The 26,489-nt window shown below is 36.0% G+C and overlaps 3 protein-coding genes across 6 annotated transcripts in view; 2 read left to right on the top strand and 1 right to left on the bottom strand.

Moving 5' to 3' along the window:
* The first annotated feature begins 1,707 nt into the window (after positions 1 to 1,707).
* KrT95D (phosphofurin acidic cluster sorting protein KrT95D) overlaps positions 1,708 to 26,489 on the top strand; it is a 29,235-nt gene continuing 4,453 nt past the window's right edge. Inside the window, exon 1 of one of the 4 annotated variants that reach the window (XM_089093469.1) lies at positions 1,708 to 1,798. The gene's annotated coding sequence lies outside the window, so the exon portion shown is untranslated. Of the gene's footprint in view, positions 1,799 to 1,881; positions 2,019 to 3,023; positions 3,213 to 3,262; positions 3,301 to 26,489 lie in introns of those variants that run through there. The other 3 variants (XM_089093468.1, XM_089093470.1, XM_089093471.1) reach the window with 3 other exon arrangements.
* Pfdn6 (prefoldin 6) overlaps positions 1,892 to 26,489 on the top strand; it is a 96,989-nt gene continuing 72,391 nt past the window's right edge. Inside the window, exon 1 of the mRNA XM_089093474.1 lies at positions 1,892 to 2,018. The gene's annotated coding sequence lies outside the window, so the exon portion shown is untranslated. The remainder of the gene's footprint in view (positions 2,019 to 26,489) is intronic.
* LOC148949447 (protein GVQW3-like) lies at positions 12,162 to 12,524 on the bottom strand. Its single transcript, XM_089092702.1, has one exon. It carries the CDS (start codon positions 12,522 to 12,524, stop codon positions 12,162 to 12,164), a length of 363 nt encoding a protein of 120 aa, XP_088948828.1.

Here is a 26,489-nt window from a genome sequence, read left to right as displayed (position 1 = left end):
TTTGTAGGAATAAGTTTATTTTTAAATATTTTTCGGAAAAAAACTCTCAAATAAAAAGAACAATAAAATTGAATGCGAAATGAAAAAAAATACACTAAATTTTAAATGAAAGGAATTCCTTGCAAAGGGATGAGTTTATTTAATAATAATCTATTTGGTTATAATGCGTTTAATCTTAAAAGAAAATCAAACTCAAACCAAAATTACAGAAAGATTTATTGCTTTCTTAGACTATAACAGATGTAGACTTGTCTTTTGCAATTTTTTTATGCCCTACAATACTTTACAGAAGGAGTAGAGATACTAAAAAATCATCCTGCCTGCATAGCTACCACGTTTTGGTTTTATAACGGCCATGTAAAATGTACTTCTTTCATAACAGGGCAATTCGTCCTCCCTCAAAATTAAATCCCTTATATATTCAGACATTAAAAAAAATAGAATAGCGAAAGAACAACTAAATTTAAACTTAGTATTCAGCTGTCAAATTAACCCCCTTTATTTTAAGTGTCCTATTCAACTAAATAAAATGAACAGGTTAAAAAAAATTCGTCACAGTACAATGTCATGAAATAGTTTGTGATAAAAAAGAAATGGAAGTAAAAAGTGACTTGGACCAATATTCACCAAAACTAAAAATGAAATTCCCATGATAATTGCTAAGCCGGCAGCATTTTTTTTTATGATGCTTCTAAATATATAAAATTCTTTCAGTTTATTGTTACTCCCCCCCCCCAAAAAAAACAAAAATCTGGGAAAATTTGCCTGATTTTTGAAAAAAGATGAAACACCCCCCAAAAAAGCAAGCGATCTTATTGAAAATCCCTTTACTAGATACATCATATCAAAGAACCCTATCATAGAGGTTTCAAGCTCCAAATTTCAAAATGTGGAATTTCGCATTTTTTTTTTTTCAGAACAAACATCGTCCATGCGTGTTTATTTGTCTTTCACAGGGGTGATTTTATCAAACCGAAGGTCTAAGATAATTGGGAGGGAGCTCATTCAAACATGAATTTAAAGCTCTTTTTTATATGACCATAGAGATTGGGCCAGGGGAAAGTATTGTTTTCTTGGTATTTTAGGGCACCAAACTACGACTTTTCTCCAAAGAGGACGAATTTGTATAAGTTTAAAATTCTGGGAAACTAATTAATTTGAAACTATCAATAACTATATTTTAGGCTTCGTAGTTGCAAAATCAGCAATGCCACATGGTGGCAGTACTGGATTCAACCAAGTTGATTCGCTTTATTTGTTATGAAAATAGGCGGCGTTTGGTGATCTGTAATTGCGTATCAGCTGTAATGAGGGGGGGGGGGACGAGTCATTGTTTAGGTGAGGGTAGGGTAGATTCCTAAAAAGTACATTCTATATACCAGTTCATATACCAGTCCATGGGTACTCTTGCAATGCAAGCAAGAGCTGACGGCATATTTTTACCGAAATTGCCCCTTATTAAGTTGTTATCCCTGCGTTTTCTATAATCAAACGAACTTTCTTGTGCACTAATAGCTGCATTAATTACTATTAAACAAATACATATCTGGGATCACCATAAGAAGCTGATTCTTTTATTGAATGTTATCGATAGTTAGGCCTTTACACTTTCATTATTGACAAGGTTATTTACTTACCATTCATTACTATGAAGAATTTGATTTTTTTTTGTTACTCCAACTAAATCATATAGAAAAAATGTTACTGGAAAACTGGAAACTGGTCACTCAGTCGCAAATTAGAGTTTATATTTTCCTTATTAAGGGTCAAAATCTATTGGCAGGCAGCCAACAATGGCGTAACACACATTTTTTCTATGTTCTTTCCCTATTTTGCTCTTTTCCTTTTGATTTGCTCATAATTACTTTATACGCCGGAAAAGCGGCGGTCTTTTCAAAACACTAAAATATTGTAAGCCTAGGCTACATCAAATCACAGCCTAGAACTAGATCAAATTTCTGGTCACAAGGTCCACGAAGGCGTGATATAATCTAGAATTAAACATAGATAAGATTATGGTGAGTTACCATTTGTTTTCTTTAGTTTCTTTATAGGCCTACTTCAGATTATCTGACCCTTTGATAGGCTACTTTTATTGTCAAATTGATCCTAGAGCCTGTTGAAGAAACAACAGTAATGTTTTGCGGTAAAATTCTACTTTAGCTACTTTTGACTATCTTGGAAAGAGGTTAGGCTAGGAAAATGAAACTTTCTGGGATGGGTCTAGGCTACTGGCTAAAGTATGGGTAAATATTTACCAAATCATATTATTGAGTTACATCTAAAGTGAATATACCACTTGATGCCTTTTTTTATGCTCTTTACGAATATAATAATAATTTTGGTCGGAAATTAATTTTAGCCCCCACCCCCATATGTAGCCTATACCAATTCAGGGTATATATTTGCACATTAGGGGGGTGTGGGTAAACTTTATTTCTTATGTAAATAAGAGGTAAGATTAAACTCCCCCTCTCCCTAATGTGCAAATATATACCCTGAATTGGTATATATACGGGTGGGGGCTAAATTTTATTTCCAACAAAAATGATTATTATATTTGTAAAGAGCATAAAAAAGGTGGTAAAGTTCTATGAAATCATATTATTAAGTTAGGAATAAAGTGAATACACCATTTGATGCCTTTTTTTATGCTGATTACTGAATTGGTCCATATAGGGGGGGGGGGGGCTGAAATTAAATTCCGATACAAATGCTTATTAAATTTTTAATAACCATAAAAAAAGGCATAGAATGTTGTATTCACTTTAGTCCTAACTCAAAAATATGATTTCATAGAACTTTACCAAAAAGGCAATGAGTGGTATATTCACTTTAGTTGTAACTTAATAATATGATTTGGTAAATATTTACCAAAGGATATCCTAGGAAGATATTTTGAAGTACCTACCTCCGCTCCTTCTTCCTCTAGAGCGTCCTGACCTTTGCTGACCTTTAAAAATCTGTGTGTTATAAAAGTGAAACCTTGTAAAATAGATCTTCTGCTTGAATGAAGTACAACAAAATTGTTTTCAACTTCACAACTTTTCTCATACCCAATTATAAGGTTTTAAAGATAGGCCTATGCAAATACATTTCCTAAATTTAAAAAAAGCAACATTGAGATGTGGCTTAAAATTCAGGTCAAATAACAGGAATTGCGTTTACAGAGCTAAAGCCTGAGAAAAAGAAACTGATAATTGAAAATTATGGTAAAATGTTCTTTTGTCAAATTTTCAATAGGCATAGATCTGTCATGTAGGCAAATTTCAGGACCCTCTAGAGAGAGAAAGAGTGGAGGTAGGTACTTCAAAATACCTTCCCAGGACATACTTTAGCCTGTAGACCAGTATCCAAAAGTGTCATTTTCCTAACCTAATCTCTTTCCAAGATAGCCATAAGTAGAATTTTACCTTTGCTTGTGAGTTATGCATGCTGTTTGTTGACAATGGTAGCCTAATTCAACTTTGAATAGTTTACTATTCTTATTTCTAAGAAAAAATTAGGCTAATAAGCAAGTTAAAATGATAAATTTACAGGTGGCAATATCATTTAGCTAGGATGAAAGTAAAAACATCATTTGATGCCTTTTTTTATTCTCTTTTGTAATTTAATAATTGCCTCTGTTGCAAATTGCATCTTGAACCCTTAAAGGGGCCCTGAAGGTATTTTATATGAATTATGAAAGATCATACAAAAAGCATCAAATGGAGTTTTCACTTTCATCCTAGCTAAATTATATGGCCCACTGCAAAAGTTACCATGAAATTGACCCCCCCCTACCTCCCTAATGTGCAAATATATGCCCTGAATTGGAATATACTCGAATTGTTGACAGCAAAGTTTTGAATTACAAAGTTTAGCACTATTTGAAAATAGCACCAAATATTTGAAATATTCAATGGCATTTGAAAAACTTGAAACATTAGGAAATTGGTTAATACTGGAGTTGCCTAATAAATGAGGTTTGAATTGTTACATTTTTGGAATATATTACTCTTCAATAACTTATTTATAAGTTTTTAACCACTTTTCAATAACTTAATTAGTGTTGATAACTTCTTTGTGTGGTTACAAAAATGAAATACCTTTTGCAGCCTCTTTAAGGGCTCAAGATGCAATTTGCAACAGAAGTGGGTAAATTTTTTGTTATTTGTATTATTGACTTACAAATAAGGTAAACATACCACTTGATGCCTTTTTATGCTCTTTCCAAATATAATAATCATTTTTGTCAGAAATAAATTTTATCCCCACCCCTATGTATACCAACTCAGGGTATATATTTGCACATTAGGGGGGTGGGGGTAAAGTTTATTTCTGATGTGAATGAGAGGTAGGTTTAAATCCCCCCCCCCCCCCCCCCAATGTGCAAATATATACCCTGAATTTGCATATATAGGGGTGGGGGGTAAAATTCATTTCTGACAAAAATGATTATTATATTTGGAAAGAGCATAAAAAAGGCATTGAGTGGTATATTTACTTTATTTGTAAGTCAATAATATGAATAACAAAAATTTACCAAGAAGCAATTATTGAACTGTGAAAGAGCATACAAAAAGGCATCAAATGATGTTTTCACTTTCATCCTTGCTAAATTATAGTGACACCTGCAAATTTACCATTAAAACTAGCCTACAAAACCATTTGGAAGAATTATTTTACTGTTAAAAGTTCATGGTTAGGCCTACTTAGAATGAAATAGATTAAGAAAACAGTTCTTACTTCATAATATGCAGAAAAATTATAGAAAATTGCTTTGTCCAGTGAAGTAAGGAAAAAATCCAGTAGAGCTGCTGGTTAGTGATGATAAGGAGCCAGTGACTCAATTGCATCCCCCCCCATCCTCCATGGTTTGATGGACCAAATCTTGTCAACAGGAATCTTAAAGGCATCAATGGAGGGAGTAATTACAGCAGTATCAGGAAGATTGTTTCAATGGGTAATCACTCTATAAGAGAACCAATTAGAGAAGTAGTGGTTGCAGACTCTGGTATCTGCCCTCTTCCAGGACAACTTCTTACTATGCCCCCTTGTTATGGAGGATTCATCAAATTGAAATGGCTTTTACAGGAGGGGCCAGTATTCACAGGTTATCAGTCATTATAACATCCCCTCTTCAACCCCTGCACACAGGTGTTAAGAGTTTTAGCTTATTCAATTGAGATGGATTGTCAAGATTCTTTTATCTATCAACAGCTTTTGTTGCTTGTCTTTGGACATATTGTACTTTTTGCTGATTGCCCTTGTTCATGGGTGTTGCAACATGCATCCTAAATTCTAGCAATGGTTTCACAAGGTCCTTGTACAATTTAGTCATAACTGTAGATGATATGCTGTGTACAGTAGCCTATGCTTGATTATGCCAAGGGTCTAGAATGCTTTTTCAACTAATGTTTATGCATGTTTGTTGAATTTTAGTTCCTCATCAATAACCATTCCCAAATCTCTCCCCTCTGTCAAAGAGTCAATCATTTGTCTTGAACCATCCCCTCCTATCATATAGTTACAGCCATATTATGTTCTTTCTCCCAAAGTGCATTGACTTGTACATATGAATGTTAAATTCAAGTTTTCACCCACAGGCCCATAGTGAAATCAAATTCAGGTTTTGTTGTATGGAAGCTTATATAACTAATGACTGCAGAGACAATAAGTTTCTTACAGCTTCTGGAGCATCATTAATAAAAACATTGAACAATATTGGACCTAAGATTGTTCCCTGAGGCACACCACTATCAACTTCTGAGAATAATTCTTGGCCATTGTCCCCAAATACCTTAACTTTCTGCTTTCTTCCTGAAAGCAACTGCATGACTTGAAAGCAACTGCAACTGCATGTATAGTCGCTGGTGACGTGAACTGTGACTTGACTGATGAGTCTAACGCTCGAGCACAGATCCTCCTATCTTCCTGTGACGGTCTTCGTCTTGCTAACAATGATCTGTGTTTTACTTATATCCATAACTCAGGCTCGACTTCATCTCTCGACTTCATGTTAAGTTCCATCCAATCTCCAGCTTGCGGCAATTCGCACGTAGATCTGAGCGTAAGCGCGTCTGATCACTTTCCAATTATAAACACTTTTCGAGTAATTCCTGCCTCTCCTAACCCCCTAACTAATGAAAAGAAGTGGAAAATCAAAACTAATTGGAGTAAAATTGACCTGGCTACTTATCATTACGTATTGGATGAGATTCTCACAAAGATTAAAGTGCCGTTCCAATTACTACAGCAGAGTGTATGTATTCAAGATGAAGAGAAACAGCTGCTACTAAACATCTACTGTAGTGAAATATCTCACGCACTGTTATCTGCCGAGGCCGCTGCGGTCCCCATTCGTAAAGTCCGAGTGGGAACGGAAATTCCAAAGTGGTCCGAAAACCCTGCTCTAAGTGAAGCATGTGGTCGTGCAAAATTTTGGCTTAGGCTCTGGAACGAGTGTGGTCGTCCGAAATCAGGTGTTGTAAATGAAGTTCGGCTGTTCAGCAAACGCAGATTTGCTAAGATTTTGTCTAAGCATAAATGTGAAGTGATCGATCAACATAGTCAATTGATAAGTAATGATCCAAATGCTGTGTGGAGATTTCTTAAACGTAATGGTGATCAGAATAGTGTCGAACCTGTGATCTCTGAGCAAGATTGGGTGTCCCACTTTACTTCTGAGTTCTCTCCACCCGAACAAGATCTTGAAGATAAATATGAAGTCGAACTTGATAAGTTCATGGAATTGCCTAGTTCTGGTGTTGGCTACATAGTAACTGTTCCTAATCTGATTCGTGCAATTTCAAAATTAAAAAAGAAACAATCGAAAGGTGTCGACAAGTTGTGTGGGTTGCATCTTGTACATGGTACTGCTGGTCTCCTGAGTCATTTAGAGCTTCTATTCCAAATTATCTTTAATTCTGGTCTCGTTCCCGACGTTTTTGGTACTGGAGTAATTACACCTATTTTGAAAAAAGGAAAAAATCCGTTTGAATGCGTATCTTACCGCCCTATAACTGTTTCGCCGGTTTTATGTAAGCTTATGGAATTGCTAGTTATAGATCATATTGCTTTTCAATGTTCTACCCCCAATAATCAGTTCGGATTTAAAAAAGGTGTTGGTCGCGAGCACGTCCATTATATTCTTGCTAATATATTAATAGAAGCTGATGAACTGAATGAATCCCTTATTCTAGCGAGTCACGATGTTAGACGTGCTTTTGATTCTGGGATACATCCCCAGTTATTAGTGTCTGCTCATAAACGTGGTGTGGACCGATCGGTTATTTTGCCTTTTCGGGATATGTATAAGAAGCTTCGAGTCCAAGTTAAAGTCCCGTCTCCTAACGGGCCGATTGTATTACCAAAAGCTATTCCGGTTAGAAAGGGCATTAGGCAGGGTGCAATTTCGTCACCCCGGTTGTATAATAATAGTGTTCTCGAGGCCCAAAAGTTAGTGCAAATGAGCTGCATTTTCCGAGGTTTGGATGTAACATTACTTAATTACGCAGATGATATTTTTAATTTAAGTAGATGTTTGTCTCGTATTGAAGAAAATTTTCAGATTTTAGATGATGCTTATAGAGAGATAGGCCTATCTTTTAATGCAAGTAAAAGCGAGATTGTTGCTTTCAATAGGAGAAATGCAAACTGTATAGATCTTGCTGTCAAATTTGGTGCTCAAGAGGTTCCACTGTCTGACTCCATAATGTACTTAGGAATGCCTATAGGTCATAACATGGCATCTACACGTGCTCGCCAAATAAGTAATTTCGCAGAAAAGGCACGTAAGGCTTACGGGGCGCTATCTTCAACTAAAGCGAATTATAATCGACAAATTCGAGCTAGGCTATATAATGCACTGGTGATCCCACACTTTCTGGCTTTATCACCGTTTTGGCATATATTTAGTGTTAGTGATAAAAGAAACCTTCGATCACTTTTTTACAAATATGCAAAATTTCTTTTAAATACCCCACCGTGGGTTAAAAATTCCAAGATGTCTGCAAGGTTCGGTATCACAGATCCGATTGCTGCTGTGATGAAACGTCGTTCTGAATTTTTGGGGTCGCTTGGGCCTAGTAGTCTGGCAATTGCAATTCGTCCTTTTTTATTTTTTTTAATAATGTTTTTATTTATGGGGGGTTTTTCTTTACTTTTTTTTTTGTTCTTGCAGTTAAGTGTTTTTTTTTGTTTTTTTTTTTTTTTTCTTCTTCTTTATACTCCATTCGTGCCATTTGTGGTTTTGTATCGAGTGGGTGAATAAAATTATCTATCTATCTATCTATACCAATAGCTATTAGTTTTATCAACAGCCAGTGGTGACAAACTTTATCAAATGCATTGGAAAATCTAAAAGGATCATGTCAACTAGAGTATTGATATTTAGCAACTTAGTGATATCATCATAAGCATCTATAAAATCTGTGTCAACTGAGCACCCAGATCTGATGCCTTGTTGGCTGTCTGTGAGCAGTTTGTTGTCAAATAAATGTTTTGTAATTATGGTATTCACAATTTCTTCAAGAATTGTACCAACTGTTGATGCTATGATAATGGGTTGGTAAATGGTGACATTATTCCTACTTCCACCATTGTGGGCAGGCATAATATTTGCATTTTGCTAATCTTGAGGAATTACTTTGGTGTCCAGAGACTTTTAGAACAGTTTTATTAAGGGAGGGGCAAGCTCCATTTGGGCCTCTTTTAAGGTCTGAGGATGAACTTCATCAGGGCCAACAGACTTATTTGGATTCAATCTTTTGAGCTGCAGTTCTATGTCCAAAGATTGATGGCAGTAACTTGCATAAGTTCTCAATATTGTAATCCAGCCTTTCTGGCAAGGGAGCATTATCTGGAGGTGTGAAAACTGACTTGAACTGCTTATTCAAGACTTATGTAATATCTCCAGGATTGGTTATACCATTCTTATTAACTGAGAGTTTTGTTACTGAATGGCAAGTGTTATGTTACATTGTCAGGTTTGGTTAATTTATTTATTATTTATCATTATGGTAAAAATCTAGAACTGCAGCTTGTCAGAAGGAGACATGCTAGGACAAAAGAGATAGGCTTTTGATTGCTAATTTCATTTTGAAGGTTCTATTCTTGTTTTGACTCTTTATCTCCAGTGCCCCTCTAATGGTCTCATAACAAATGAAACTCAGAGAGGAAAGAAAATAACAAAATGAAAAATAAAATAAAAAAAGGTGAAAAAACAATGGATATTCTCAAGGATATTCTTTTCTGCAATGGTTACCCAATCAAACTTATTGAAAATATCATGGATAGACAATTAAAAAAGATAAAACAACAAAATAGGGAGCTTGTCCCCCTTGATTCAGTTACCCCGGCAATTGAGAAAAAAAACTTTTATCACTTTACCATACATCCCAAAACTTAGCGAGAAACTTGAAAAAAAAACAAAAAAAAAACAAAATATATCTGTTTCTTTCAAAACCGAACAAAAAGTTTAACATTTTTTCAACTGAGGAAAGGATAAAACTGACCCTGTACTGGGTAGTGATGTCTACAGAATCCCGTGTTCATGTGGGAAATTTTATATTGGTAGGACCCATCAACAACTAGGTGAACGTTTGCATGAGCACAAAATTTCAATAGATAAGTCCCTGAGATTAAAAAATAACAATGACAACTTTGATTCGGCATTGGCTTTGCATATTTTCCTAAATCCAACCCATCTGGTTCTTTTTGACAAGGCAACCTTAATATCAACTGTAAATGACCTACCACAAACTTTTAAAGAAGTAATTGAGATAAAAAAAAATACATGAACCAAAATTTAGCAATAAATAGAGATACTGGAGATATTTCATTAAGCCCAATTAACGACATTTTAATTTTGAAGGACTCAATCAATATTTTCACCTGGTATAACTTAAAAGAACCTATTTGCATATCTAATGAAAACCAAAACTGTAGACCAGCTAAAACTATTGCAAGGCAAAGGATTCTTGCTCAATCATCTTGGTAAATTCTTTTTCAATGATTCCTGCCTGTTTTCTATTTAGTGTCAGTTCTGTCTTTGTCGGGTAAACTTCGAAAGGTTAGATTTTCGTTTTTTTTTAGTTTCTTTTTTGTTTAGCACTGAGGACGACTTGGCGGAGGTCCTTGTCGAAATATTTCCTTATTTCTTCTTCTTCATGTTTCGCCCCTGGCTGACAAATTCCTCATTTTTTCACCTTTTTTTATTTATTTTTCATTTTGTTATTTTCTTTCCTCTCTGAGTTTCATTTGTCATGTATAGCCAGTGTGGTCTAAGAATGTATTTAATGGTCTCATAACAGCCTAGGCTTTATAAAGAATGACTAAAAATATGATGTAATTCTTAGTTTATAATATGCAACAGATATATATGAATTACATTTCCTTGTTTTTTTTCTCTGTTTTTTTTGTTAGTTTTCATCAACTATTATGTTACTTTTTCTTACATAGCCTAGGGCTATATGAGACCATTAGAGGGGGCTGGTGATGAATTAACAAAAACAGACAAAAAACATTAACATGGATGTAAAATTAGCAATCTAAAAGTGTCTCTCTTTTCTTCTAGCATGTCTTCTTCTGAAGGGTCATTATTCTAGACGTTTGCTTCTATATCTAACACTTGCCATACATGTATGACAAGTGTTATGTTATATTGTTAGGTTAGGTTAATTTATTTATTATTTATCATTGTGGTAAAGGTCTAGAATCACAGCTGTCCAGAAGGAGCCATGCTAGAACAAAAAGATTTAATTTTAATTAATAAACTAATTTTAATTACTCTTTAATAAGCTAATTTTATATTGTTTTTAATGGTTCTGTTCTTGTTTTTGACAGGTCATCCCCACTGCCCCTGTGATGGTCTCAGAAAGACTCAGGCTATATAAAGAATGACTAAAAATACAATATGATTTTTAGTTCTATGCAGTAAATATCAATAAATTATGTTTCCTTGTTGTTTTTTCTCATTTTAATCTGTTTTTGAATCAGTTTTCATCAATTATTGTGTAGTTTTTTTTTCATAGTCTAGAGATGTATGAGACCATTAGAGGGGGAATATGGTTTTGTTTGTCAGAAACACAAACAAAACCATAGAAATGAATATAAAATTAACAATCTCAAAGTGTCTCTCTTTTTGTTCTAGCATGTCTTCTTCTGAAGAGCCATTATTCTAGACCTGTACCAGCATTATTTTATTATTTTTGTTAGTATTTTTTTCATTCATTTTATTTGCCTGGAATTAAGAAAACACAATTTGCGATTTTTATGCAAATTTTTAAACCCAAGGGCATCCTATATTAAAAAGAAAGAAAAATAATATGTTTTTTTTTCCAAAAAAGTGAATAAAAGTAGAAAAAGCTTGAATATATGTATACCTTTCAAGCCCACAAAGGTGGCATACAACTGATCTTTCCTGTTTTTTTTTTATATTTACAGGGTTTGTCCAGAAAGTAAGAGGACTGAGTCAATATAAAAACATTTATTGAGTTGATCATTGCAATTCTTTGAAAACTTTCAAAATAGGCTCCTTTTGCATTAATGCAGTGCTGCCAGCGTGATTTCCAAGCATTGAAGACGTCACAGTATGCATTCTCTGGAATAGCCTTGAGAGCTGCAGTACATGCTGCTTGGATCCCTTCTGTTGCCTCAAAACACTTGCCTTTCAACAACCTTTTCAGGCATGGAAACAAAAAAAAAGTCCAGGGGGCCACATCTGGGCTGTATGGTGGCTGTGGAAGCATTGGGATGCCAGCCTTGGTCAGGTAACTGTTCACAAGAAAGGTGGTGTGAGCTGGGGCGTTGCTGCAGTGCAACTTCCAGTCGGCTGTGATGTCTTGTTGGGGCCAATTGACCCTTTATTTGAGTCCCTTGAGTACTTCTACATAAAACTTGGCATTGGTGGTTTGTCCAGGAGGAACAAATTCATGGTGGACAATGCCTTTAACGTCAAAATAGACAATGAGGATTGTTTTTACTTTGGATTTGCTCATTCTTGCTTTTTTTTTGGGCGAAAAGACCCCAACGTGTGCAACTCGGAAGATTGCCTCTTTGTCTTGGAATCATACTCAAAGATCCAGCACTCGTCACATGTGATTATGTTATTCAAAAATTGGGGGTCTCTTTCACACATGTTCAAATTTTCTGGGCACCCTTCCACTCACCACAATTTCTCAAAACACTTTTGGGATCATCTTTGCACACACCTTGCACATTTTCAAATGTACTATCACAATGTCTTGAACGATAGATTTTGGTAAATTTAACATTTGGGCAATTAAACAAGTCGACGGTCTGGGTTCAAAACTTTGCGCACATGAGTCAGTTTTTGTCAAAGGCAAAGGTCTTCCAGCACTTTCTGCATCAGCGACCTCTTCCCGTTCCTCCAAAAAGGCCTGGTGGCACTGAAACACTCCACTTTTTTCTAAAGCAACATCTGGGTAAGCCTGCTTGATCATATCAAACATCTCTGTTGCAGATTTACCGAGTTTCACGCATAATTTAATCGTGTACCTCTGCTCTAATGAACGCTGCATTTTCGGCTTGCACCACTCACAGAAAACAAGTCACGCAATAATGCCTGTCCTGACTCTCCATATGCTCGGAGCCAACTGCCCAACTGCTCGTTTGTTAGCTAGGAAAACCCTGTACCGAATCCAGTCAGAGCGTGCACACTCCAAATTACAGTTGTGGCGAAAGAAATTACTTTCCAGACAAATCCTGTATCTACTAGAACTTTTGATTTAAAAACGTGTTTAGCCATCCCATCACCCTTTCTGATACCACTATGAACTTTATTAAGCATATATTTCGAACACTATCACCTTTTCAGTCAACTATATACTGCCTTATGAAATAATTTTGGATCCCTTGATAATTATCAAGCTCATTCTTATTTCTTTTCTTATATAATGGAGCCATCAGTGACAGTGGCCACTTCTGTGGCTAAAACATTTTCTGTAGAATAACTTTAAAAAGTACTGACAAATTGGAAGTAAATATGCTAATCCACGTTTTCATATTGATGTTGGTATACCACCTGGACCAGATGCCCAATGCTCCTTTCATCTTTTCCAATGAAGTCCATACCTCATTTTGATCCACTGGGTTGAACAACCCATTATCCGCTTCTTTCATGGGAAAATCGACCTGAATCTGAAGTTGATCTGAATATTTTTCTAGCAGTCTACTCCCATTTCTTTTTTCTTAGGTATTAATTAAAAGCACTTTCTGAAAAATAAGTTTGTCAAAGAAAAGTAAAGGCCATTTTAAACAAGCTCAGCAGATACAAATACCTGTTAAAATTCAAACTCAAAACGACCAGAAATTACTATTAAAGAATAAATGAAACCCAAAACGAATGGAAATTAAATAATCATAGTGAGAGGAGGAGGGAATACCCAAACTCTTGTGTGTAGTGATTTTTGTTTGTTTTCGTGCTTGATTTGCATACTCAATTTAGGTTTCACTCATTTTAAGATTTATTTATTCATTTACATTAACATCTATTGTATGTTTGTTTGCATTGATTGTTTATTTAATTTCTGTTCATTTTAAGTTTCATGTATACTTCAATAGCAAAATATTTTTTTTCGCTTTAAGCTTGATTTTCATATTCAATCCAACCATTACTCGCTTTTAGATCTATTTATTAATTTATATTATTACTTGTTGTATGTTTTTTCCTATGATTGTTTATTTAATTTTGGTTCGTTCTGGGTTTCATTTATTCTTTAATAGTAATTTCTGGTCGTTTTTAGTTTTAATTTTAACAGGTTTTTGTATCTGCTTACTTAAGTTTAAAATGGTTTTTACTTTTATTTGAAAAACTTTTTTTCAGAAAGTTTTTTTTAATTAATTTTGTTCGTTTTTGATTGCAAAAAGCTTCAACTTTTTAAAAATTCCTTATTTAAAAATCAAATCTTGATCAAAGTATCAAAACTAGTATCAAAGTAACAATATCAAAGTGAAAAAAGTTTTCCCCCTTCAAAATAAGCCCCCTTTGAAGTTTATACAACAACCCCTTCTATATGAAGTTTGTCAGGGAAAAACATAAATGCAGTGTTGGGGGAGGCTAGCTGCCCTCCGATCACTTTTTACTTTTAAAAAGTGAATTACATCTTTCAATTTCCAATCAAATGAGCTCTCTATGAAGTTTATACGAGCATCCCTTCCATAACAACCATACATGCCCCCAGAGAAGAACTTACAACGCCTACCCTCGGGCCCTGAGGGGCTGTGTCGACACTGGAGTATTTGTTATCTGAAATTTGGACTATTTTCAACAAAATGTCTACCTCAAAAGTTTTATCTGATGCATTTAGGGTGTGGAGGGGGGAAGCTAGTTGCCCTCCAATCTCTTTTGACTCTTGAAAAGTGAACAAGAACTTCCAATTTCCAATCAAATGATCCCTCTCCGAAGTTTATACAGGCTTCCCTTCCATAAAAACGATATATGCCCCAAGAGTATTACTTACAACGCTTGCCTCCGGGCCATGGGGGGGTTGCGTCGACACAGGAGTTTTTCTTGTCTGACCTTTTAATTATTTTTGATGAAATGGGTATTTAAAAAAAAATTCGGATAGGCTTGGGAAAAAAGGGTGGGTGTGGGGGGGGGACGGGGCTAGTTGCCCTCGGATCTCTTTTGACTCTTAAAAAGTAAACTAGAACTTCCAATTTCCAATCAAATGAGTCCTCTCTGAAGTTTATACAAGCATTCCTTTCATAAGACCCATACACGCCCCCAGGAAAAGACTTACAATGCCTACCCCCTGGGCTCTGGTGGGTTGTATTGACACCAGAGTTTTGTTATCTAATTTTTAAAAAACTAGCTATCTCAAAATTTGCAGTGGATAGGTTTGGTGAAAAAGGGCGTAGGGGGGGGGGACTAGTTGCCCTTAAATCTCTTGACTCTTAAAAAGTGAACTAGAAATTTCAATTTCCAATCAAATAAGCCCTCTATGAAATTTATACAAGTATCTCTTTCATAAGAACCATACATGCCCTTAGGCATAACTTAAAACGCCTTCTCCTGGGCCCTTGGGGGCTGTATTGACACCGGAGTTTTTGTTATCCAACCTTTGAACTTTTTTTTTAAACAAATGTCTATCTCAAAATTTTCATCAGATGGGTTTGGAAACAGAAGGCCCGGGAGGGGGGCTAGTTGCCCTCGGATCTCTTTTGACTATTGAAAAGTGAACTTGAACTTTCAATTTCCAATCAAATGAACCCTCTTTGAAGGTTATATGAGTACTCCTTTCATAAGAACCATATATGCCCCAGGGCATAACTTACAACGCCTGCCCCCTGGGCCCTGGGGGGTTGTGTTGACACCTGAGTTTTGTTATCTGACTTTTGAACAATTTTTGACTTAATGGTTATCTAAAATGTTTTATTGGATGCATTTGGGAAAAAAGGGGTAGTGGGGGGGGGGCTAGTTGCCCTCCAATCTCTTTTGACTCTCAAAACTGAACTAGAACTTTCAATTTCCAATCAAATTAGCCCTCTCTGAAGTTTTTACGAATATCCCTACCATAAGAACCATATATTCCCCCAGGGCAAAACTTACAACGCCTGCCTTTGAGCCCTGGGGGCTGTGTTGACCCCAGAGTTTTCATTATATGGTCTTTGAACTATTTAAAAAAAGCTACCTCAAAGCTCTTATCAGCAGGGCTAGTTGCCCTCAGATATCTTTTGACTCTTAAAAAATGAACTAGAACTTTCAATTTCCAATCAATTGAGCCCTCTTTGAAGTTTATACGAGCATCCCTTCGATAAGAACCATATATACCCCTAGGGTATAACTTACAATGCCTGTCCCCCGGCCCTGGGGGTTTGTGTCAACACCAGAGTTTTGTTATATGATCTTTGAACTATTTTTAAAAAAATAGCTGTCTCAAATTTTTATCAGATGTATTTGGGAATAAAGGGTTTGGGCGGGGGGTTAGTTACCCTCCGATATATTTTGGCTCTTAAGAAGTGAAATAGAGCTTTGAATTTCTAATGAAATGAGCCCTCTCGGAAGTTTATACGATTATATATTCGACTAGAACCGTAGATGCCCCAGGACATAACTTATAACCTTTGCCCTGAAGACCTTGGGGGGGGGGGAGTGTCATGCTCAAAGATATGATTTCCAGAACGTTCAACTACATTGAACAAAATGGCTATCTCAAAATTTTGATTGGATGTGTTTGGGGAAATGGTGGGCGTGGAAGGGGTGTTAGTTTCTTTCCAATCATTTTCGACTATTAAAAAGGGCACTAACCATTTAAATTTCCAATCGAATGAGCCCTTTTTGGAGTTTCTATGGCAATGCTTTCTATAAGAATTTTATATGCCCCCAGGGCATAACTTGCAACCCTTGTCCTGAGGTGTGAGGGGGGGGTCATCCTCTAAGAACTAATTTCCAGAATTTTCAATCACGTTGAACAAAATGGCTATGTCAAACTTTGATTGGATGTGTCTGGGCAAAAAGTGGACGTGAGAGGGAAGTTAGTTACCCTCCAATCACTTTTGACTATTAAAAAGGGCACTAGCCCTTTTAATTTCCAATTGAATGAGCCCTTTTGAAGTTTCTACAACAAAGCTTTCTATAAAAACCTTTTATGCCCCCAGGGCATAACTTACAACCTTTGCCCTGAGGGATGAGCGGGGGGGGGGGGGTGGTCACCCTCAAAGATCTAATTTCCAGAATTTTCAACCACGTTGAACAAAAGGGATATCTCAAAATTTTGATTGGATGTGTTTGGGGAAAAGGTGGGCGTGAGAGGGGGGTTAGTTGCCCTCCAATCACTTTCGACTATTAAAAAGGGCACTAGCCCTTTGAATTTCCAATCAAATGAGCCCTTTTTTAAGTTTCTACGACAAAGCTTTATATAATAAAGCTTATATGCCCCCAGGGCATAACTTGCCCTGAAGGCTATGGGGGAGTGTCCTCCTCAAAAACATAATTTCTATTTGGAAATCACCTACGTAGAACAAAATGGCTATCTCAAAATTTAGATTGGATGTGTTCTGGGAAATGGTGGTCGTGGAAGGGGTATTCATTGCCTTCCAATCAGTTTTGACCCTTAATAAGGGCACTAGAACCCTCGATTTCCAATCGAAGGAGCCCCCTTTGAAGTTTTTACGATGACCCCTTCCATATGAAGTGCCTCTGGAGAAATAATTCTCTGCCAAAAATAATTTCTTACCCTTATTTTGTGAATAAAAAAAAAAAAAGCTTGCCGAAAAACTACTTTTTCAAAGAAAAGTAAAGGCCATTATAAACTTAAGCTCAGAAGATATAAATACCTGATCAAATTCAAACTCAATAGGACCAGAAATTCCCGTTAAAGAATAAATGACACCCAAAACGAACAGAAATTAAATAAACAATCATAGGAAAAACATACAACAAGTAATAATATAAATGAATAAATATATCTTAAAGTGAGTAATGCTTAGATTGAATATGAAAATCAAGCTTAAAACGAAAAAAAAATATTTTGCTATTGAAGTATAATTGAAACTCAAAACCAACAGAAATTAAATAAACAATCAATGTAAACAAACACACAATAGTTATTAATATAAATGAATAAATAAATCTTAAAACGAGTGAAACTTAAATTGAATATGCAAATCAAGCTTGAAACAAACAAAAATCACTACAAACAAGAGTTTGGGTGTTGCCTCCTCTCACTGTGAAAGTCTAAAACCACCTGCGTCATTGGCCCTTTACTGAAAACTATATGCGTCTTGAACAGTCTTGGGAAGTATAAACAACATCAAATTGAATATTTGATATATAATGATATTAGTTGTTGAAAGATCAACATGAGTAGGGCTCAAAACCCCTATGCCTCCCCAATGCCAGAACATAATTTGCACTTAACTGAAAAAACATAATTGTTTTTACGTTTATAACTTCAATAAATCAAATAATATTAACATTTTGATTACTAAATATCAGTATATATATATATATATATATATATATATATATATATATATATATATATATATATATATATATATATATATATATATATATATATATATATATATATATATATATATATATATATATATATATATATATATATATATATATATATATATATATATATTAAACTGACAATGCATATTTGTTTGTACTTTTTTCAGTAAAGTGCAACTTGTGTTTTGGCCTTGGAAAGGCATAGTGAGCCCTACTCATGTTAATTTCTGTTTGTCTTGAGTCTGACTCGGTTATCTATTGTAATTTCTGTTCGTTTTGGGTTTCATTTATTTATCGATGCTGATTTGTGGTAGTTTCACGCTTGGTAGATTATTTGATTTTATTTTTGCTCATTTTTGGTTTAATGGAGTTCTTTACTTTTTTTTGAAAATCTTATTTTATGGAAAATTTTTTTTTAATTAATTTATTTAAAAGATCCTATTAAGTTTGCTTTTATTAGATACTATTGACGTCTTACTTCAGTAGAATGTTTTATTTTTTTTTAGGCATTTTATAATGACAGCCGGAATTTCTGTAGCATTATTTTTAAAGATTATGAGAATATTTAGTTTGTTGTCTACTATAGACGCCAAACTTACATGGTAATCCTCTTCATCCCTGTGGTTGTTATTCTAAGTTTTGTACAATGACTTGAAATTATTGAAGGTATAATCAGTATTTTTTAAAAAAATCCTGATAAGCTTGCTTTTATTTGATACTGTTGACGTCTTAGTTCAGTAATTTGTTCCATTTCTGTTTTGATTTTTCTATTTTTTGTACAATGATTTTTGAAATTATTGAAGGTGTTATCAATATTTTTTGAAGAGATCTTGATAAGCTTGCTTTTATTTGATACTATTGACACCTTAGTTCAGTAGTTTGTTTTATTTCTGTTATTATTTTTGTATGTTTTGTATAAGGACTTTTAAAATTATTGGAGGTATTATCAATATTTTTTGAAGAGGTCTTGATAAGCTTGGTTTTATTTGATACTATTGAGGTCTTAGTTCAGTTTTGTTTTATTTCTGTTTTCATTTTTCTATGTTTTGTATAAAGACTTTTGAAATTATTGAAGGTAACCAATTTTATTACAAATATTTTCTTTTGTACTTAATATTGAAAACAAACATTAAAATTATAGTAAAATTTTGAACTGATGAGCTTTCAGCTATCAATTTCATTATACATCAAATATTCAGTTTAATTTATTAGTTCTTTCTAAAGTTGTTCAATACGAATATAGTTTCACCAAACAAGAATTTGGATACCGCCCCCTTCCTTAACTGTAAATAAAACCAAAAGATTACTGCACCATTTATTACTGCATCATATTACAAATATTTTCTTTTCTAGTTCTTTCAGCATTGAAAATAAAAATAAAATTAGAGTGAAATAAATTATTGAACTGATGGATCTTTCAACAACTAATATCATTATATATCAAATATTCAATTTGATGCTCTTCATACTTTGCAAGACGCATATAGTTTTCAGTAAAGCGCCAATGACAGTAGATTTTACAGTGAGAGAAGGAAGTCATACACAAACTCTTGTTTGTAGTGATTTTTGTTCGTTTCAAGCTTGATTTGCATATTAAAATTAAGTTTCACTCGTTTAAGATTTATTTATTCATTTACATTAATATCTGTTGTATGTTTGTTTGCATTGATTGTTTATTTAGTTTCTGTTGGTTTAAAGTTTCATTTATACTTCAATAGCAAAAAATTTATTTTCGTTTTAAGCTTAATTTTCATATTGAATCTAAGCATTACTCGCTTTAATTCATTTAAAGCGATCTATTTATTCATTTATATTATCACTTATTGTATGTTGTTTCCTATGATTTATTATTTAGTTTCTGTTTGTTCTGGGTTTCATTTATTATTTAATAGTAATTTCTTGTCGTTTTGAGTTTGAATTTTAACAGGTATTCGTATCTGCTGAGCTTTAGTTTAAAATGACCTTTACTTTTCTTTGAAAAACTTATTTTTCGGAAACCTTTTTTTTTATTTATTTTTGTTCGTTTTTGATTGCAAAAAGTTTCAAGTTTTTAAAAATTCCTTATTTCAAAATCAAACTAAAAAAAAAATCAAATGTTCATCAAATTATCAAAACTGGTTTCAAAGTAACAATATCAAAGTGAAAAAAGTTTCCCCCCTTTGAAATGAGCCCCCTTTGAAATTTATACGACGACCCCTTCTATATGAAGTACCGCTGGGAAAAAAATAAATGCAGTGTGCGGGGAGGCTAGCTGCCCTCCAGTCACTTTTTACTCTTAAAAAGTGAATTACAACTTTCAATTATCAATCAAATAAGCCCTCTATGAAGTTTATATAAGCATCCCTTCCCTAACGACCATATATGCCCCTGGGCCATAACTTACAACGCCTACCCTCGGGCCCTGGGGGAGGGGGATGTGCCGACACCGAAGTTTTTGTTATCTGAACTTGAACTATTTAAAAAAAAATTTCTACCTAAAAATTTTTTTTCTGATTCATTTAGGGCGTGGCGGGGGGGGGGGTAGTTGCCCTCCAATCTCTTTTGACTCTTAAAAAGTGAACGAGAACTTTCAATTTCCAATCATAAGAACCCTGTCCGAAGTTTATACAAGCATCCCTTCCATAAAAACGACATATGCTCCTAGAGCATTACTTACAACGCCTGCCTCCGGGCCATGGGGGGTTGCGTCGACACAGGAGTTTTTCTTATCTGACGTTTGAATTATTTTTAATGAAATGGCTACTTTAAAAATTGTTCGTATAGACTTGGAAAAAATGGGTGAGTGTAGGGGGGGGGGGGCTAGTTGCCCTCGGATATGTTTTGACTCTTAGAAAGAGTCAAAAAGTTGTTTTGACTTTCAATTTCCAATCAAATGAGCCCTCTCTGAAGTTTATACGAGCATCCCTTTCATAAGAACTACACATGCCCCCAGGACAAGACTTGCAACGCCTACCCCCGGGGTCCGGGGGGGGGGGGTTGTTTTGACACCGGATTTTGTTATCTAATTTTTGAAATATTTTTAAAAAAACGGGCTATCTCAAAATTTGTAGTGGATGGGTTTGGGGAAAAAGGGCATGGAAGAGGGGGGGGGGGCTAGTTACCCTTAAATCTCTTGAGTCTTAAAAAGTGAACTAGAACTTTCAATTTCCAATCAAATGAGCCCTCTATGAAGTTTATACAAGCATCCCTTTTATAAGAACCATACGTGCCCTTAGGGCATAACTTAGAACGCCTTCTCCCGGGCCCTGGGGGGCTGTATTGACACGGGAGTTTTTCTTATCCAACCTTCGAACTAATTTTTTATTAACAAAATGTCTAATTATTAACAAAATGTCTATCTCAAAATTTTCATCAGATTGGTTTGGGAAAAGAAGGAGTGGGGGGGGGCTAGTTACCCTCGGATCTCTTTTAACTGTTAAAAACTGAACTCGAACATTCAATTTTCATTCAAATAACCCTCTCTGAAATGTATACGAGCATCTATTTTATAAGAACCATATAGGCCTCAGGATTTAGATTACAAAATCTGCCCCTGGGCCTTGAAAGATTGCGTCGACACCTTAGATTTTGTAATCTTATATCTAGACAATTTTAAACTTAATGGCTTTTTCAAAAGCTTTATAGGATGCATCTGGGGAAAAGGGGGCAGGGGCTAGGTGCCCTCCAATCTCTTTTGAATCTCAAAAACTGAACTAGAACTTTCAATTTCCAGTCAAATGAGCCCTCTCTGAAGTTTATACGAGCATTTCTTCCGTAAGAACCATATAAGCCCCCAGGGCATAACATATAACCCTTGCCCTGAAGACCTGGGGGGGGGGTCGTGCTCAAAGTGATAATTTCCAGAACTTTCAACTACGTTGAACAAAATGTCTATCTCAAAATTTTGATTGGATGTGTTTGGGGAAATAATGGGCGTGGAAGGGGTGTTAGTTGCCTTCCAATCACTTTTGACTATTAAAAAGGGCACTACCCATTTAAATTTCCAATCGAATTAGCCCTCTCTGAAGTTTTTACGAGCATCCCTTCCATAAGAACCATATATTCCCCAGGGCATAACTTAGAACCTCCTGCCTTCGGGCCCTGAGGGGCTGTTTCCATCCTGGAGTTTTCGTTATATGGTATTTGAACTATTTTTTAAAAATGGTTATCTCAAAGTTATTATCAGATGGGTTTGATAAAAAAAAGGGCGTGGAGGGTGGGGGCTAGGTGCCCTCCAAACTCTTTTGACTCTTAAAAAGTAAACTAAAACCTGCAATTTCCAATCAAATGAGCCCTCTTTAAAGTTTATGCAAGCATCCCTTCCATAAGAACCATATATGCCCCCAGGGCATAACTTACAATACCTGCCCCGGGGCCCTGGGGGGTTATGTCGCCATCTGAGTTTTTGTTATATGATCTTGGAAGTATTTTTAACAAAATAGCTATCTCAAAATTTTTGTTGGATGCATTTGGGAAAAAAGGGCGTGAGGGGGGGACTATACGAGCATTCCTTCCATAAGAACCATATATGCCCCCAGGGCATAACTTACAACCCTTGCCCTGAAGACCTTTGGGGGGGGGAGTGTCATGCTCAAAGATAAAATTTCCAGAACTATGAACTACGTTGAACAAAATGGCTATCTCAAAATTTTGATTTGATGCGTTTGGGGTAATGGTGGGCCTGGAAGGGGTGTTAGTTGCCTTCCAATCACTTTCAACTATTAAAAAGGGCACTAGCCATTTAAATTTCCAAACGAATGAGCCCTTTTTGAAGTTTCTATGACAACGCTTTCTATAAAAACCTTATATGCCCCCAGGGCATTACTTACAACCCTTGCCCTGAGGGCTTTGGGGAGGGGGTTGTCATCCTCAAAGACCTAATTTTCAGAATTTTCAACCACGTTGAGGCTATCTCAAAATTTGGATTTAATGTGTTTGGGGAAAAGGTCTAGTTGCCCTCCAATCACTTTCGACTATTAAAAAGAGCACTAGCCCTTTAAATTTCCAGCCCTTTAAATTTAATTTTTGAAGTTTCTATGACAAAGCTTTCTATAAAAAGCTTATATGCCCCCAGGGCATAACTTACAACCATTGCCCTGAGGGCAGTGGGGGAGTGTCCTCCTCAAAAACATAATTTCTATCTGGAAATCGACTACGCAGAACAAAACGGCTATTTCAGTATTTTGATTGGATGTTTTTGGGGAAATGGTGGGCGTGGAAGGGGTTTTCAACGGCTTCCAATCACTTTTGACCCTTAAAAAAGGCTCTAGAACTCTTGATTTCCAATCGAATGAGCCCCCTTTGAAGTTTTTACGATGACCTCTTCCATATGAAGTGCCTCTGGGGAAAAAGAATAAATAATAATAATAAAACGTTGGAGTCATATGGCCTTTACTATAGGCAACGCTATAGCGTTGCCTCTGATAAATTTTGCATTTCTCTATTATCATACTCTCCATTGCTTTTTCCACGTTCTTAGTCTTCACCAACGTTTTGTATTCTCTATGGAGCCTGCAGTATAATAACAACAATTTTTCCATGGGGAAGGGTTTGACTTACTTACTTGACTTAAAGTGTTGCTCGGCAGCGTCGCCAGCGTAAAGGGAACCGGACGTCAGTGCCGTTAGTCTTCTCCAGAGTGGCCTCTTTTGGGCGAGGGTAGGAACTTCACTGGGGTCAATGCCCCACCCTGTGAGTCGACCGCGGATGATATCCGCCCATCTGATACGTGGTCTACCTCTGGGGTGTTTCCAACCGTTTTGCTGTTGGATTCTAGTCAAATATAAGTTGGGTAGATATTTCAGTGGGTAGGCGAAGTAAATGACCATACCAACGCAGCGAGTGGGACTCAAGCTGCTCGAACAGGGGTGGTAATTTAAAGGACTGGAGGATATCCATGTTCCGTACCCTGTCGAGCCACCTAACGTGTTCAATTTTGCGGAGGTGTTTTGTCTGGACAGCATATACCTTCATTATCTGCGACTGCGTCAAAGGCCAAGTCTCTGACGAGTACAACACGACACTTGCTACCGAGGCAGAGCAGAAACGAGCTTTCGGGAGACTGCTTATCTGAGGTTTGTGGAATATTGTTCTCAGTAGGCGGCCGTAAACCGCGTTCGCCTTTGCCACACTTGCTGATATCTCTGCATCTAGATTTCCGTTTGAGCAAACAATTGAACCAAGGCAGGTGAACTGCTTGACTATCTCAATATCTTGGCCACATACTTCTATAGTTGTCAGGGTGTCTTGTCCACAGGCAATATTTTGGTCTTGGTCCAGTTTACGTTTAAACCAAGTTTCCCTGCAGCAAATGCTAGCGTTTCCAGGCCAGTTTTGATGTCAGTGAAATTTTCGCATACCAATGCAACATCGTCAGCGACGTCTACATCTGATAGAACTCTTACAGCAAAATCGATGCCAAGCGGATTCGCCAGCAGTGTTTTGTTGAGAACATGGTCCAGTTGAAGAGCAGTTGAAGACACAGTTGAAGAGCAGCGCAGCCTTGCCAAACACCATTTCTAATTTGAAAATATGATGAGAGCTGGTCATTCACAATGACAGCACTTTCCGTCTTATTGTATATTTCAGATTGACAATTTCCTTAGGTACACCAGCAGATTGAAGGATCAACCACAGTAACTGTCTGTCGAAAGCAGATCGAAAATCAACGAAGGCAATGTATGCCTTCCTTCTATATTCTAGAGTTTTCTCTATCAGCTGTCTAATTGTATGGATTTGCTCAGTAGTGGACCTACGCGGCATGAATCCAGCTTGCTGGTGGCGCCGAAGGGGATGGAGGTACTTTGTTGCCCACTTGAGGAGCAGCATGGCGAAGAGTTTGCCGGGTACCGAGAGCAGAGTTAATCCACGATAGTGATTAGATTCTGCTTTACTTTCTTTCCTCTTATAGACTGGCACAAATAAGCCTGTCTTCCAGTATGATGGTATTATTTCAGAGCGCTGCACAGTATTAAACAGCACTTTTAGCCAGAGGGTCATGGATGGATCGTCATTTTTAAGGATTTCTGATGTCAGGGCACATACTCCCGGCGCTTTGTTGTTTTTCAGCTTTCGTGCTACTGCTTTAATTTCTTCTGCTGTAAATTCAGTGCCATTGGGGATAAGTGTAGTATTCTCAGCCGCAGCAGTAATCTGGTCGTCAATTTGGTCAGGTGGGTCTAAGTTTAGTAGCTTCTTGAAGTGGTGTTCCCATTGGCGAAGGCACTGTGATTGGTCGTAAATATTTTCGCCACTAGCGTTACGGAGATACGATGTAGTTTGAGTATATTGACTTGAGAGCTCACGGAGGATCTTATATGTGGCTCCGATGTCTTTTTTTGTTGGTGGTCTCTTGGAGCTCGCGTGCTTTTTTGTCAATAAAGGTCTTACGGTCTTTGTGCAGCATGATGTTACGCTCTTTATTTAATTGCCTATACGCTGTCATGTCCCCGCGAATGCTGCAGTTATCTCCTTTTTTAGTTTACCATTCTTCATAAAAAAAAAATGCTTAGTTCTTCTTCCTGTCTTCTTCTTTTCTATTCTCTTAAGGTTTACTTCTCTCACTATAGAAGAGACGTTATTTATACGTTTATCTGTTTCTCCTGTCTGCACCATTTCATTACGATTTTCCAATTTCATTTCTATACCATCTTCACTAATAACCACAAGGAAACTCTTTGTTTACATCCTGTACTCTTAATCAAGACAAAACCTCTAACCTTATCTCTTTACTATCTTATTCAACTTCTTGTTTTCTAGCCGTAATTTTCCTATGTACTATTAATTCTAACGATACCTAAATTGGTACCTGGTTTGACACCGCTACTTCCAACGTACCAATTAATAGGTGAAACAATTAATAGGTATTATATTTTGAGGCAAGGTAGCATGCCTAAGCTTTAAAAAAAAAATTCTTCTTGAGACATTAAATAAAAAAGACAAGTTTTTTCAGATGAAAGTAAATAGTGCCTCTTGGCCGGCTTTTCATCGGATATCTGGAGAAAAAGGTGCGTGGGAGAAAGGATGGTTGCCCTCTATTCACTTTTGACTCTTTAAAAGAGTACTAGAACTTGCAATTTCCAATCGAATGAGCACTTCCGAAGTTTCTATGAAAACTCCTTCCATACAAAGTGCCTTGGTGTGAAGATAAGAAAAGAAAATAGTACATAGTGCCAACAAAAAGCGCTATTGCGGTGCCTATGATTTTTTTTTTTTTATTATTATTAATATTGAAGAAAGTTTTAAGTGAAACTTCAAAACGTTTTATTGGACTAAAGAGCCACGATATTCTTTTCAATAGAATTAACAGTGTCATTTTGTCAAACTTGAAAAAGCCTGAAGCCCATATTTTTGCAAAGAAAGCATATCGATAAACAGTATTGTCTTATGTTTGAAGACATAAAAAAATAAGGCTAATTCAGCTCTGCCATAGAGGTTTAAAACGGCCCTAAGTTAAAAAAAAATTTAATTTCAAGGAGACAGCAAATAATGATTATTGTTTAGTTTGGCTACATATTTTCCCCGCCTTTTTTTTTAAACA

The sequence above is a fragment of the Artemia sp. Qi Xiang Cuo genome, chromosome 8, assembly GCF_049724085.1.
Source record: "Artemia sp. Qi Xiang Cuo chromosome 8, ASM4972408v1, whole genome shotgun sequence".
NCBI lineage: Eukaryota > Metazoa > Arthropoda > Branchiopoda > Anostraca > Artemiidae > Artemia > Artemia sp. Qi Xiang Cuo.
Note: the sequence above shows the minus strand (reverse complement) of the source record. Positions and strands in the feature narration are given on the sequence as shown.

What these genes read in the sequence shown, in the direction of transcription:
- LOC148949447 (XM_089092702.1), bottom strand. Translation starts at nt 12,524, where the DNA reads ATGCAGCGTTCATTAGAGCAGAGGTACACGATTAAATTATGCGTGAAA.